At 43.7% G+C, this 15628-nt stretch overlaps 1 protein-coding gene across 1 annotated transcript in view; it reads right to left on the bottom strand.

Annotated features, from left to right (window-relative positions):
- The window catches only part of CHN2 (chimerin 2), a 300935-nt gene that overhangs the window by 101605 nt on the left and 183702 nt on the right, over nt 1–15628 (bottom strand). Inside the window, exons 4-6 of the mRNA XM_030308162.1 lie at nt 9424–9455; nt 5171–5284; nt 3074–3359 (exon numbers count right to left, since the gene is read on the bottom strand). Of these exons, the coding sequence (XP_030164022.1) occupies nt 3074–3359; nt 5171–5284; nt 9424–9455 (432 nt within the window). The remainder of the gene's footprint in view (nt 1–3073; nt 3360–5170; nt 5285–9423; nt 9456–15628) is intronic.

Raw genomic sequence — 15628 nt, 5'->3', positions numbered from 1 at the left:
GAACCCAATAACCAGGAGATCGTGACCTGAGCCAGAATCAAGAGTCGGGCACTTAACCAACCGCCCAGGAGCCCTGAAATTGGTTTCTAAACTATAGATGTCTGAACCAATGTTAAATCCTGTTCTATTGCTCATAGTCCTGGTTTTGGAGATCTGTACATAATCCATCTATGTCATCAATTCTGAAATAAGTTTCATAGAAGAAATGACACTGAGCATGACCATTTTGATTAAATGCACCAAAATGGTGGCCCTTAAATATCCTAATATTTTAAAAACCGATTAAGTAAAGAATCAGAAAGGAAAGGATTACTACTGGCTAACTACCCCAACTCTTTTTGTACCCTCCCCACCTCCCCGCCTCATCTATAGTTATTAAAATCAAGTTCACTGCTAACCATCTTGATAGGAGATAAATCTGGAAACCACTCAAATCTGATGCAGTAAGTAATATCTTTATGCCAATTAACACTGATAATATTCTTGGATTTTCAGGTAACATACTCTCTCTGGATTCATTTGGAAATGATCAATAAAATAATTGGGTGAACAAGGTTTAAGTACTCTGGAAAATTGAAATGCTGGGCTGGTCTGGATTTGAGAAGTATTAGGAAACCTACCCATTCACTCATTAAAACCTTCAGATGCGCCATTATCGAAAGCAGACAGGTGCCTCGGGCCTTTCTCAGTCAATCCATTTAAGCTTCTGCTACCTCGTTGTCTATCACCTGCCTCCATGGCACAGTCCACTGACCTGCCCTTAAGGGAAACAGAATTTCTGGCAAGACTGAGACTTTTAATAATTCCACTTGTCAATACAGGTCAGAGAGAAAAAGATGGATGTGTACCAAGTTACTTAACAAACTCTCTAATAGAATGAGCAACCTCCAGCAAGTGACCAGACCCAGTGTTCCGAACGTCCCCAGGAAAGCCAAACACTGCGTCGTTAGTGGCAAGAAAATCCACACCACCCACACCTGTCCATCAAACCCTTCACGGCACTTGGACTTCTTCTCTCAATGTTTTCTTTGCTTAGCTTTCCCTAGAAAGGCGAAATTGTGCTGGGAAGCTCATCTGAAGTGATAATTAACCTGATTATTCATTTCCTCCAAGATTTCATTGTAATAAATAAATACAAAATGATCTGCAACGAAGGACATCTTTTGTCATGTAAGCTTCCGTATGGGAATAGCATCTAGGAATGTCAGTTTCTAGTGACCAAACTTCCCTCTTGGCCAAGGACAAGTCTCAAGAATTACCGATTCAACTACCCAGAACCCAAACTCTCATCCCAAACATACAAGAGACACTCTTTCTAGTCACCTCTTTTCCTGGAAATATTCTAGTGTAAAGCCTGCAGTTGTAACAGATTGCCTTTTTGGAGGCATTACTCTCTGACTTGGAAATATAAACACTGCTTCAGAGATTTATTTTATGATTCATCTTCTGATTTGTCATGGCTGGGAAGGTCAGCTTCCAGATTTTCTATTCTAAATTACTTTTGAACAGATTTTACAAACAGACTACGGAATGGCTTTTGTCCTGAACCAGAACAAACTCTGAAGTCAGGGCTCAAGTCCCTCCCTTCCCCTTGGTAAAATGTAAACAGTCAGAAGACCCACCATTTCCCAAGTCAATTATTTGTAAAAGTATTAATAACGGTGCTTTGGAGGCACTGGAGTTATAAAAAGGAAAATGGCAAATAATTTTTTCATGGGCCAGCTGCTCAGCTGATGTGCTTTTGGGGAAGGTTCTTCTAGGCTCTAAAACTCAATCAGCAAATCATTAAGATCGTGCCCGTCTCTGCCATCAGGACCGCGCGTGGCCTGCCTCTGCCCTCCTCCCCGTTCCAGTGATTTCTGGTGCGTCCCTGTCCCAAAGCCAAGGCAGCCAGTCAACCTCAGGTTCCTTTGCTTTAGGCTCACACTGGACAACGGGGGAGGGTGGGGGCGCCGTTCCGGTTTATTAGGATTAGTAATCACCACTCTGCTCTGCTCGTTGATATCCGTCCCAGTCCAAGCTTGCCTTTGACAGTGGGCTCAGCACAGACTCAGTGGGGGCTGACCGGCATGACTGGCTGTCACTTTCTTTCAGTGGAAAACAGACAGGACAGGCAAAGCAGATGGTTCCGAAAGGGGCACTTCCAAAAAACCTGCTAGCAACTGTGGTGGTGCCTTTCAAATAAACAGCAACTTACTGGAGAGGAAAATCAGATCCTCCTCGCCACATCCTGCCACCGCCCATCCAGCTTGCGAACGTCGCGCACTTAGAAGTTTCTAATCCTCACGAGGCATGATAACTCTTCGGTTGGGGCGAAGGACAGCCTGTCTTTTAAGCCTCCCAGAGATAGCCATCATCACCGATAATGGCTCCCACCTCTGTCAGTAAAACCTGTTATCTAGGTAGGACCACCTTCAGGAGAGGGCTGACCCGTGCATCTTCACATGGTCAGCTCATCCTAAGACACAAATACCATGTGTTTGCGTAGCTAGGGTGAACTATAGGCAGCCAGGAAGGCCTCAGTGGCATTAAAACCAATGACTATTTTCATCACGAAACATTAATAAAGTGACAAATAATATTTGTGAAGTCCTGGCTCCGGCCGTTGGAGTTTGGGCAATCAATCTGCATTTCCGGGCCTCAGTGAGAGTGGACGATTTCTTTTCTTTTTTTTTTCTTTCTTTCTTTTTTTAAAATTTTTTTACATTTATTTAATTTTGAGAGACAGAGTGAGACAAAGTGAGAGTGGGGGAGGGGCAGAGAGAGGAGGGAGAACCAGGATCGGAAGCAGGCTCCAGGCTCTGAGCTGTCAGCACAGAGCCCGACGTGGGGCTTGAACCCACAGACTGTGAGTTCATGACCTGAGCTGAAGTCGGACGCTCAACCGACTGAGCCACCCAGGCGCCCCTAGACTGGAGGATTTCTAAGGTTCCTTCTTGCACAAAATTCTAGATTTCTTTGGGCGGGGCTGGGTCTCTGCCAGCATACTGGTCAATCACACACACAATGAATCAAGCCGTTATTCAGCATAGATTAAAAACAAGAGACTGTTTCTGTCACATGCGCTGCTTACCTTTTCAACCGCCGTGTGTTCTTCATTTGCGACGCTTGTTTTCCTTGATTCGTTCTTCGACCTGCTCAGCCTCCTGGATACTTTTTCTCTGAGCAGAGTGGCATATCCAATGTGTTCGTAAATGGGGTTTGTTGTCATTTTGGAAATGTATTCAGAAGCTTTTGTTTCTATGTACAGTGTTATCAAGCCGTCTGTGACCAGATCGTGAATCGATTCAAATCTCTTCTCGCCCACGAAGTGTTTTCCATCATAGAAGAGCCTGTAGTTTAAAGTCTGGTTTCCAAACCTGTCCCCAAGAGATTGAGAAATCACAACAGTGTCAGAAGCAAGAGCAGTGAAGAAAATCAGCAACTAACAGTTTTTGGGCGTACTGTATGCTAGGTGCTGAACTAGATACTTGGCATGATTTCCGCCCTCCTCCCCTCCCCCCCCATCAAATTATCATAGAGAGCCTTTGAGACAGGTAGAATTATTATCCCCCACTTTACGGCTGAGAAATCGGAGATCTGAAGAGATCGGGTACCTGCTTGACGTTATGCCCCTGGAAAGAGGTAGGGGTGGGATTTAACACCCAGGCGGTCATATGGTATCATTTGACCCTAGAAATCACGAAGGCCGTTTGGCCCTTATCATCCTCATTTGTAAAAGGCAGAGGGTAGAGCCTGGTCTACAAATATTTTGCTTTCAAACTTCCGTGTTGAACACTGGCCACACCCCTCTACCCCCTCCCCTATGACCTGGCAATTGCCTCTGCAAGGCCTTGATGGGCCCTTTTTATTACATCTTTGACTGCCACCAGTCGAGGAGCTCATACTTCCCCCCATAGTTAGTGCCACGGAAGGGAGGTGAGGGGAGTTGGGTGAAGCTCCCTCCTGGAACTGCCATTGCCAGGGTCCTAGGGATCTGGGACCAATAAGGGACCTATAAGGTTCTTCCCCTTTAGTACTGGCTGACCCCTCTTGGCCTTGGTCCTATATCTCACAGCCCCTGCTTAGTTCCCCACTGGGGCTGCCAGCACTTGTTGCTGGAGAGCTGGGGGGCTGGGGGATAGGAAAATACTTTGTACACCTCGGGCACTTACTAGCTTTTGAAGTACTTCCTTATATTGACATCATCTAAGATATGTTCCCTAGGTGCAACTTGGAAAGTGTTCCACAGCCACGATATTCAGATGTCACACTGAATACGCCACTGTGGGCTGGCTGGGACGTGTTTCCAAATGATACCATTCATGCTATGGAGAAAGGTCTTCCCAATTCCAAAGAGGTCATAAGTGAACTCCCAGAAGACAATTCGATCCTGGAATTGGATGCTTTCCCCAAACTTTATGGGATTGCCGTAAGAATCAACTGGCATCACATATTGGATCGAGCTTACAAAGGTGCGGAAAATGCAACGTTTTTCGGGCACTGTGATCTTTTCCAGTTCTTGTGATGTTGTGGTAAAAGGCTGCTGAGAACTCTGCTCCCACGGCTTGCTAGCAAAGAGCATCATGACTACCATTGGGAGTCAATGGGACCCATGGGTCAACGTGATCCCTGAGAAAACCCCATGGACAAACTCCACGTCGGTCCAGACGCACATACACAACGTGAGGTGAAGACTTATGACAAGGGCTCCAAGGAACTAACTGAGGCAGGGGCGTCGCTCCCTCAGCTGGCTCAGTTTCAGGCAGAAGTGACTACAGGGGCACTAAATTCCCAGATAGTTTTCCAGTTTACTGTGTGTGCAGAAACAGAACCTCTGTGCCCATCCTACTGACAACATCTGTAGCCTAAGAAGTGTATGAGCCTCTCATATGCTACTGATACTCTGTCAACAAAGCAAAAATAAAAAATAAGTCGTGGGGAATGGGGAGTGATAGGTTAATGGGTACAGAATTTCTGTTTGGGATGATGAAAAGGTCCTGGAAAGGCAATAATGGAGATGTTTGCATAACATTAAGAATGTACTTAACGCCACTGAATCGTACGCTTAAATCTGGCTAAGACGGTAAAATGTATGTTACATATATTTTACAGCAATAAAAAAAAAACGGGGAAAAGTAAATAAAGTCACTCATAAAACAGCTGCAACAATGGATGAGATCAAGTTCACCTTAGAGCTAACGTGTAGCATCCTGGCTGGCGTTGGCTTTCTCTAAGAATGTAGGCGCCCTCCACGCCTCCGAGAAGCTCGTCTGCCTGCTCCCGGGAGATGATCCCATGAAACCTGAGGAGAGACAGACCGTCCTTGTTCTCGACTGACCACGTACAAAGTATGCACCACAAAGAGTGAGGCTAAAAAAGATGGTGGGGCCACGCAGAACCCACTGACCCCGACTGGGAGGAAGAGGGGAGTAGCGACCATGTATCTTCAAGATGCCTTTGGAACCACTTCTCAGCAGGCACCCAAACATATAAGGAGTATTCAGGTAGGCAAAAACAAAGGAACAAACACCCAGTCCCCCCGGCTTTCTGCTACTGTCTTGCTCTCGGGCTGAAATTAAAGTCAAAACAAAAAGCCAGGTGACAGCTCCTTCTTTAACCATGGGGAATAACAAAAGGGCAATTACCAACTTAGCTCTCAGTGCAAACACAGAAACTACGTATTGTCTGGATTGCTAATGAACACTATTGATTATCAACCTGCTCGCTTCAGGTGCAGGGTGTTGTTAATTTCAGAGACTCATTCTCTGGACACAAGAGCCAACTATAATCAACGCTCTTCTATTTCTTTTAATTTTGAGAGCAATCGCCTAGGATAGGTTTTCAAAAATGTATGTATTTTTCTTTTAAAGAACGTTTATTATTAGTTTTTTTTAATTTAAAAGTAATACACATGCATGTAGAAACCACAGCATATCTAGAAAGAATGCAGGCTTGGCCAATGACGGCTCTGCTCTGGAGGCAGGTGTCTGAGACCCACGGAGTGGACAGTGACTCCTGGGAGCCAGGGACAGGCACTGGACCACTTACTCTCTTGTCTTTAAGTAAAGGCAGCTTCCCCTCCCCCACAACCCCCACACCACTTATCAGAGAGTTGATCAATCCATGTATCATAGGAAAGTGGGGGAGCTGGGGTTGGGCGGGGAGGTCAGTGCTGAGGGATCCAGGCTATTCCCATTTGGGTAATCCCAAACTTGAAGATCTTTGGGGGAAAAAATTAGAGGAGAAATTTTTCTGCACAGAGAATCCTTATTTCACCTTCTTGAAGTCGGGAGGGGGGAAGGGGAAGTTGGCTAGACAGTTTGGCTTTGTTCCCCAGGACTGGAAAATTAAAGTGAGGAGACATGTAGAATGATAATATTTGGGGTGGGGGATGACTATTTCATATTTATTTGCCTTTTGTACTTCTTAAAAAAATTTTTTAACATTTATTCATTTTTGAGAGACAGAGTGAGGGTGAGGGAGGGGCAGAGAGAGAGGGAGACACAGAATCCGAAGCAGGCTCCAGGCTCTAGCTGTCAGCACAGAGCCCGTCGCGGGGCTCGAACCCACGGATGGTGAGATCATGACCTGAGCTGAAGTCGGACGCTTAACCGACCGAGCCACCCAGGCGCCCCTGGAAATTTAAATTTAAATCCCAAGAGCCAACAAGTGGAGACCCCGGAGCAGCACCTCTCTGAAAGGAGCACGGATGTGGCATAAAAGCAACCTGACTGCCCCCAAAGAGACCAGCGTCCCCCGTTCTTGCAAGAGGGAGACTTAGAGGAATTGGGGCAGAGCTCAGAGGCAGGATTGGAACTGACGGATCTGTGTCCGGGGACCCTAGAGCCAGAGCAGAGGGGTCTGGGACTTTGTGCGGGCGGACACTGAACCCTGTGACCCTTGTGGGAACGGCTCCTGTGCAGTCTGAGCTGGGCTGACAGACCTGAAGGAACCCTGCAGATGCTGGGCCAGTGGAAGTGTGTGCAAAGAGCACGTGTGTGAGTGTGTCTGTAAGAGACAGAGGTGGGAGGAGAGAATGGGTGTGTGTGGGCATGAGAGGGTGTGTGCATGAGAAAGAGTGTGTATGTGAGAGAAAGAGGGCATATGTGTATATGAGTGTGTATGTGTGTGTATGAAAGACAGCGTATGTGTGAGAAAGCATGTGTGTATATATAAGAGAGTGTATGTGACAGAGTATATGTGTGTGTATGAGAGTGTGTGTGTGAGAGCATGTGTACATATGAGAGAACGTGTGTGCATGAGCGTGTATATGAGAGAAAGTGTCTGTGTGTGAGAGAAAGAGAGCATGTGTGTATATGAGACCATGTGTGCAAGAGAGAGACAATGTGTGTGTGTGTGTGTGTGTGTGTGTGGTGACAAGGACATGCTAAGGGCATGTCTTCGGGCATCAGAAGACACTGGAGTCAGAAAGGACAAAAGCTGGTGCCCCGAGAGGTATGAGCCTGGGACATCCAGGACATCACCTGATGGTGGGCCAGGGCAGGGGAGGCGATGACCACAAGAGGATGGGGCACACACAGAGCAGGGCACAGGTCACTCTCGGTGGGCAAGAGATACCCCAAACAGGCAGTTAGCCTGAATGCAGTCTTAACTCCCTTGACATGTTGAGGCCATAGCCCAGCAGCAGACGTCAAGTGTCAAGAACCAAGTTGAATTCAATTGTGCAAAAGATGAAAATTACAGTTCTGTGAATCTAGGTTGTGGCTCATCATGCCCTTTACGCATGGGTTTAAAAATATCCATGATGTATATATCTTATGATCCCCTCTTTGCAGAAAGAAAGTGTGCACAGGAAAACACCAGAAGGAATGAGCTGAAGGGGAAAGTCAGCAGTGATTTCTCTCGTGGTGAGTTGTGAATGTTCCCTACCTTTCATAGCTATATGTTTTCTAATTTTCCCAAATTAGCGGATGTTAATTTATTCATGTTTTAAGAATAAAATGCTTATTGCACAGGGAGGCAATTCAAAAGTTAAAAGAGGTAAAAATGTAAACAGTCCTGAGTATAAACTCTCTTCCCGTCAAGGTATCCGTTGTCAACAGTTTGCGATTCCTAGTAGGAAACAAAAATGCATATATGTTTCCTGAAGAGAGCATATATTACTTTTCGAATGGAACGAAAACCTTTTATTTTTAAAAGGGAAAGGGAAACACGGAATCTGAAGTTTTAAAGCTAATTTCCCTCTAATACAAAAGTCTTTTTTTTTCCTTTTGTGGTTAAGAGAATGTTTCTTTGCTGTCCTCTCACTACATAGTTTTTGTGGATTGGGGATTGGAAAACAGTAACTAAAAGGTCATCCAACAAAAGTGTTATGCGATACAGAAAATGCACAATAGAGGTCCTTTTGCAATTCACATACAAAAGTGTCCCATTTGAGAAATCCAAATCAGTATACTGAAGTAAGGAGCCATCCTACAACTAACTAGGTTAGATGTTAGGGATGTGGGGATGTGCGAGCAGAGGCCGGTGCTCCCCGGCGGGGAGCCCAGGGTGCTGGTTGAATTCCCAAGGCTGGGAAGTAAGGCTCAGAAATGCAGTCGTGGCCATTAGGAAGTGACTGCCAGGCTGGGACATGTAAGAGGGTCATCCATCGTGAAGATGAGGTCCTGATGGGGAAGGGGATAGAGGAAGGTTTGGATTGGTCAGGAGAGCTTGGGAGGTGGACTTGACCTCCTAAAGAGACTGTGGCTCCTAAGGCCCCCGGGTTGGACGTGGGAAGCAGGCGAGCTGTGCACCTGACCCCCTGCATGGGCTGCTCTGTCTGTGCTCTATAAGCTGCTCCATACACCGCAGCCTGAGACTGAGAATTCTTTTTATGGCATGCCTATTTGCTCTCCGGTAGGCTTCTGAGAAAAGGAAACAACACGAGTTGAAAGTAAGAGGGAGATGGGAGGAAATAATCATTATGGGATTGAGGCAATTTGCCTAATACATCCAAGTCCAGAGAAATCATCATTGTGGTTTTATGAGACCGCAGGGAAATGAGGTGACTTTTCCAGGCTGCCTTTACTGAGGTACATGAAAATAAAGCATTCAGCTACGCAGTTTACAATCTCTGACACTCTAAATGTTTATGCAGTACCAAGGTAGAAAATGAAATAAAATACGAACAGAGCCTCAGTCATGGAAAATGTTGCCTTACGTTTCAAATACTTGCCAGAAACTCAGTGGCTGCTTTACTGGCGAGAACTACAGCAGGAGATACTCTCCCTCCCACGTTAATGGCAGCCAAGCACCTGAGTCTTATAAAGAAAATTCAATACAAAGGGGTCTGATTGCATTTATCCTTATTATTAAACACTTGCACAATGGACACTTGATGAAGACCACATATTAGAAGATTTTTAATATTTAATATTTCAATGACACACGAAACGACACTTATTACATTATTAAAACAAAGAATAGCATGATACATACTCTCTTCCATAATATTTTGGTCTGTTCTCCACCTACATTAAAAAGAAGAAAAATATTAATAATGCATTCGAATTCAAATCAGATAGATAAAAATGCTATTCACACGAACGTAGCTAATCCTGATAGTAACTTTTATTACAGTTTTTACTCCTCAAATCAGAGATCCGTGAGACCACAGAGTTAACCAGTGCATTCCTCTATCTTGGATAGGAGTGATGTAGAATCATCATATTTCTCTAATCATTAGGCTCATTCCCCACCTAAACTCAACCACCCAATAAAGGAATTTTCAAAGGAAACAAAGGGAAATATTAAGAACTTTATAAAGATATTACAAGACATCATCCGGAAAAAGAAAATGAATAAAACGCAAGCATTTAGTTAAATCTTCATCCAATTGTTTCATTATGTAGTCATAATAAAAATAAGAAGTGTGCCTGTATTTAAAAATAATTTGGTCTGTTTCCAGATCAAATCGATACTCTTTATTTTAAACAATGGCTAATGGTCTGAAATTCACTTGACACCAGAGGCAAGATACAGAGGACAACATTTACGGCTTAACTAAACATCATAAGCATCCCAGAAAACATTCTGCAATCACATTTTGAGCTGTTGGATCATCTCGTTTGGTTTTTAGCACATATGTTTATGATAACCTACTTTCTTGAGAACTTTGTTTTCTTATGTTCGTGGTGTTAGAATTGGTAAGAAATTAACATGAATTCTCACGCTCAGCTTTTGTTCTCCTAATCTAACTCCAGGGACACTGAAAATAGAGTAGAGCCACATTAAGTCATGGATTTTCGCTGATGGTTATGACAGCAAGTTTATGTTTATTTACTAGAGGAGAATGTGAGCCTGGCAGCCATTTCATTTGCTGTCATTTCTGTCCACAATCAGATGGGCAGTTTTTTCAGCAGGGCTCATTGGCACAGTGGAGGGATTTCAGGGTCCTGGGCAGTTTCTTGGCCTCCCTTCACTCTCCAAAGGATGCAGGGGGATTTGAGTGGGCAGTCAGGAGCCATAGAGCAGAGGAAAAGGTTCAGAAAGGGAGAGTTGGGGACCACATTCACAAGCCTGCCTCGGACAAGCCTCACTGGTATAAAACTCATCATCTAGACACGTCTAAATATATGTTCACTCTTCTGTGCATTTCACACTTGAAAAGCACTGAACCAAGAGGGGCCGTTCATAACTCTTAACATTCAAGGTTTGATGTCTGCTCTGTGTCATTTACAAAGGAAGATCTAAATAATATCATTAACAGAAGCACAAAGTGTGTAAAAGGCACCTTGTTATCGGATGTGTACCATTACTCTACATGCTGGGAAGCTTTTTGATAGGAGTTGAATATGTTGTCATTTATATCATTCTATTAGCTTTCAAAGTTCTTTCTCACTTTTATGATCCTGTACCTAGGTATCTGCAACACCAACATGCCATAGAAGAAATTTAGACTAGAAAAATCAATGGAAGGAAGTAATATACAACGGGCAAGATATCTCTCCGATCTTTGAGAGTCAATTTTCCATTCCTTTGAAATGACTCCCTACATCTAAGGACAGCTTTATTTCCATCCTTTTGGCTGTGCCATAATAGACATTTGCAAATCTGGGGTTATCTCCCAGTCCGACCCCCCAGTTCTCGTCTCTTAATCTCCCCGAAAGGGAAGAATAATTCATCTAACTTTCAGGATGGACAGCATGGAAGACAGAGCCTACCGCTAACTCCTGGCATGTAAGTAAGTAGTTCATGAGTGTCGAATTTGACTCCTGAGAAGATAACAAATTGCTTTCAGTTCATTCGTCAATCATAAAAATACATGGCACGCTTATTATGCTCAGGGTTCTGTGCTCAGCCCTGCATTGTTCATGAAACAATAACCTCAAAGGTGTGGAGAGGAAAGGTCTGAGGAGCTCGGGAGTGTTCTGCTCTTGCGGCAGGAGGAAACACGTGGGAAATCTACCATAGGCCCCCAAAAACAAAAGTCAGTACTTACGGTGCCTTGCGGGATACCAAATAAGATCCTGCCTGTTAGAGGACAGGTTGACCTAAATGAGGGACAGATCCGCTTATGGGAACCACGAGAATATACAAGAGCACTGATTTGTGAGGGACAGACCACACATGGAATCGAGCCACAGAACAGGTCCCAAATATTGCACGGGATGTATACTAAAATATTACTCTTTGTTTATCTGAAGTTCAAATTTAACTAGGCATTTCATTTTTCTTTCTTTTTTTTTCCCCCTAAATCTGGCAACCCTATAGGAAGAAAGGAAAGGTGGAGAGGTCCAAGGCAGCCAAGAGAGAGGATGTGGTCATTCATCTGATCGCTGCCTCCCCTGGTAGGGGCTGTTTTGATAGCAATCTGATTCAATCTTGGATCCCTTTGTCGTCTCTGCCTTTCTTACAGAAAATAGAGCTGGCCTTATTAATGTTAACGAGAGAGAGAGCAGCTGGGATTTACAAAAAAAAAAGCACAACAAAGAAAAACTTCTCTTCCTAAACTTTTTGCTCACAGGAGTCTAAACATAGTCTCTCTCTCTCCACACTTCACTAAGCTTTTAACTAGTCAAGAGCTTAAATTAAGTGAAATGGCCCTGGGAAAATCATAGAACATCCACATGTTTTCAAGGTGGATAATACCGGGTCCTCAGATCCAGACAAAACTAGTCAGCTGGATGTCAGGACTCCCAGGAATAAAGGCGCTGACTAGATAGACTAGTAACGTCTACACTGTGACCCAGTAATGCCTGAAGAAGCCTGGTTCAGTCCCCAGGTGCGGCTCTGTGTCAGCCATCGATGGAATCAGGACTGACTCGTGAAACGTGCATTTATTAAGAAAGACGTAGCACCTGAATTTCAGTTTCCAATTGTACGAGATTCTTTTCAGCGAATGAGAGAGAAGACAGTTGATAAATAAAAAAGGAAAGCAGCTCAGAAGCTCTTCTCACATTCTCTTTGAAAATTAGGTTTGTTGAAATCAAGAACTTGCTTAAAAAAAAATAGAGGGCTTATTGAGGTAGTCACATGGATTCAGGAAGGGATAAAAATGCAACATATCCCAACATGAAAGAAGGTTGGTTCTGGAGCATTCCTGCCACTGATTATCTCAGGATAAGAACTCGAGTTGGACAACCCATCATCTTGGGGAGCCTGGGCACTGAGGATACGATTCACAGAAATTGCATCTGCAATGCCAGATGAGTTAGTTAGTGCTCTAACTCCAAGCAGAAAGAAGCTCACCATTTTAGGAAAACAAAACAAAACAAAAATCTGGTAATTTGTAGATATATTGCTGAACCCTAAAACACTGGATTCGTAGCTGATCTACCGGGTTCAGAAAGGAACACCTCTCTTTACAGAAGAACAACACGCAGATGATCTGTGGAACAAGCAAACACATGACATGGGTCCTCCCGAAGTTCAGGTGAATTCAGTATGTGTGGTGGAACCATGCTGATTCTTTTTAAAAATGTAATTGAAGATTTTATTCGACATGCGCATCATCTATGGGAGAAGAGTCCCCCAGGGTGGGCAATACTTGCCATCGATGTCACTCTTGACCATAGCACTTTTGGAATTCCTCTTTTGTGACTAAGACTTTACTACCTTTCTCTAGAATATCCTTACAGCTGCCTTTCTCAAAGTGTGGCCTGGTCATTCAAAACAGAAACTTCAGGATGCTTCGTAAAGATTACAGATTCCTGATCCGTATCTCAGACCAACTGAACCAGAACGAAGGTGGGGGGGCTGCGATGTGTTATTTGATTAATCCCCCAGGTGATATTTACGCATACAGTAAAGTCAGAGTCATCAGCTTATAGAAACCGTATATTTGTGTTTTGAGTTGAGAGTAGATGTTATTTCGGCAAACAGGCAGAAGTTACTACTCCGAGCCACATTCAGCGAAAAGGGAAGTGATCCAACTAGGAAATACATTTGAGACAAGAATGAGGCATGACCCTAAGATAATAAAATCTGCACTGTGCCCTGTTCTGAAGGTATTTTAGGAGACATTCCCAACATGCTCTGAGCAATGGGAACTCGGCAGAAATAAAAGCACAGATTCCCAAGATGATGGATTCTATTTTAAATAGAAAAAAATTTGTTCAAAAATATCAACTTCTCCAGTATTACTAAAATGCCTTTAAATAACTATATAAGAATCTGATAAGAATGTCTTTTTTAAAAAATTTTTTAATGTTTATTTTTGAGAGAGAGAGAGAGAGAGAGAGAGAGAGAGAATATGAGTGGGGGAGGGGCAGAGAGAGAGGGAGACACAGAATCTGAAACAGGCTCCAGGCTCTGAGCTGTCAGCACAGGGCCTGATGTGGGGCTCAAACTCATGAACTCACATAATATATGTCTTTAAAGAATAATCTATCTTATGACTTTATGGTCACACCTCAAATATAATTATTGCCAGTACTGTGACTATTGAAAATGGGTTTAGTCCTGTCTAGTCCTGTCCATACTCCGTATAGACCATGTTCCTACTCATCTACAGCCAATGCAGACGGTCCGGCTTCCCTGCCGAATGGTCTCATCACCCCACATTCATCCTATGTTCCAATCAAATGAAATTACTTGTAGTTCCATAATTTGCTCTCTGGCATATGTCCATTGTTTTTCATACGTTCTGATTTCAGATCCTGAACTCCCTTCTAATAAAATAGCGGCAGATCACGTGACTGTTGAAAGGGCAGGCTCTAGACTCAGGCTGCTTGGCTTTGACGCCAAATCCGTGTATCCCTAAGCAAGTTAGGAATCTCTCTGACCCTTGGTTTCCTCGTCTTTAAAATGGAGATGATAGGGGCGCCTGGGTGGCTCAGTCGGTTGGGCGTCCGACTTCGGCTCAGTCATGATCTCGCGGTTTGTCAGTTCGAGCCCCGCGTTGGGCTCTGCTGCGGATTCCGTGTCTCCGGCTCTCTCTGCCCCTCCCCCACTTGTGCTGTCTCTCTCTATCAGAAATAAATAAAATGTAAAAAATAAATAAGTAAAATAAAATGGAGATGATAATAAAAGTAACTGCCTCATTGAGCTGTTGTAATAATTAAATGAGTTATGTTTGCAGCAGTGTCTGGGACCCAGAGCACTTCAATGACTACTATCTAAAAGGGCCTCCCTGCACAGAAAGAAAAGTTAGGCCCCCTCTTTTTTTTCCCCCCCTTTCATTATTTATTTTTAAATTTTTTATTCAAGTGTAATTAACAGAGTCTTAGATCAAGGCTCATTCTTTTCTGTGCTCTTACAACTCTTTTTATAAGATTTTAAATAGCTACTTGTCCATTTCTTCTCTGACTAGGAGTTTCTGAAGCAGCAATGTTGGTCTACACAATCATTGCATTCCCAGGATTTAGCTCCATGTCTGGCACAGAATGAGCGCAGGCATGCATTCTCTGAATCTAATTTACTCCTAAAAATGTGTTGGGCGTCAGAAGTTCAAACAGCAAGAGCCTATATCCCATTATTTTAAGTAGAAAAAAAAGTTCAAAAATATCAATTTCTCCAATATTACTAAAATGCCTGTAAATAACTATGTAAGAATCTGTTTAAGGATTTTTTTTTAAATTTTTTTTAACGCTTATTTATTTTTGAGAGAGAGAGAGAGAGGAAATGAATGAGTGGGGGAGGGGCAGAGAGAGAGAGGGAGACACAGAATCTGAAACACGCTCCAGGCTCTGAGCTGTCAGCGCAGAGCCCGACGCGAGGCTCGAACTCACGAACTGGGAGATCATGGCCTCAGCCAAAGATCATGCTTAACCAACTGAGCCACCCAGGTGTCCCAAGAATTTCTGCCTAGTATAAAATACTTAACCGCCAATTACATAATTGTTTAACTCTTAATGGTGTAGTTAACAGGTATATTTGTGTGCAGTCCCTGGCTGAATAGAAGAGAATCCTCATTATCCTATACTGAGCAGATACTATTAAAAAAAAAAAATACTCTCTGGATGAGACCTGAATTGGTAATGCCCCCAGGTGTCTGGTCTAAAGAAACACCAAAGGGCTAAACCCTCAGGAAAAAGTGGAGAGAGTTATGGATACAATGTGCTTAAACACAAGGTCGATCAGAACAGTGACACAGGAGAGAAGCCCCCTTCCGTCTTCTAGCTCCCCTGCCACTACTCCAAGCGTGATCCGGGGACCCGTAGCATTGGCATCACCTCGGAGCTTGTTAGAAGTGCAGAATCTG

Source organism: Lynx canadensis, chromosome A2 (assembly GCF_007474595.2).
Source record: "Lynx canadensis isolate LIC74 chromosome A2, mLynCan4.pri.v2, whole genome shotgun sequence".
Taxonomy (NCBI): domain Eukaryota; kingdom Metazoa; phylum Chordata; class Mammalia; order Carnivora; family Felidae; genus Lynx; species Lynx canadensis.
The sequence above is the reverse complement of the archived record's forward strand: the minus strand, read 5'-3'. Positions and strand labels throughout refer to the sequence as shown.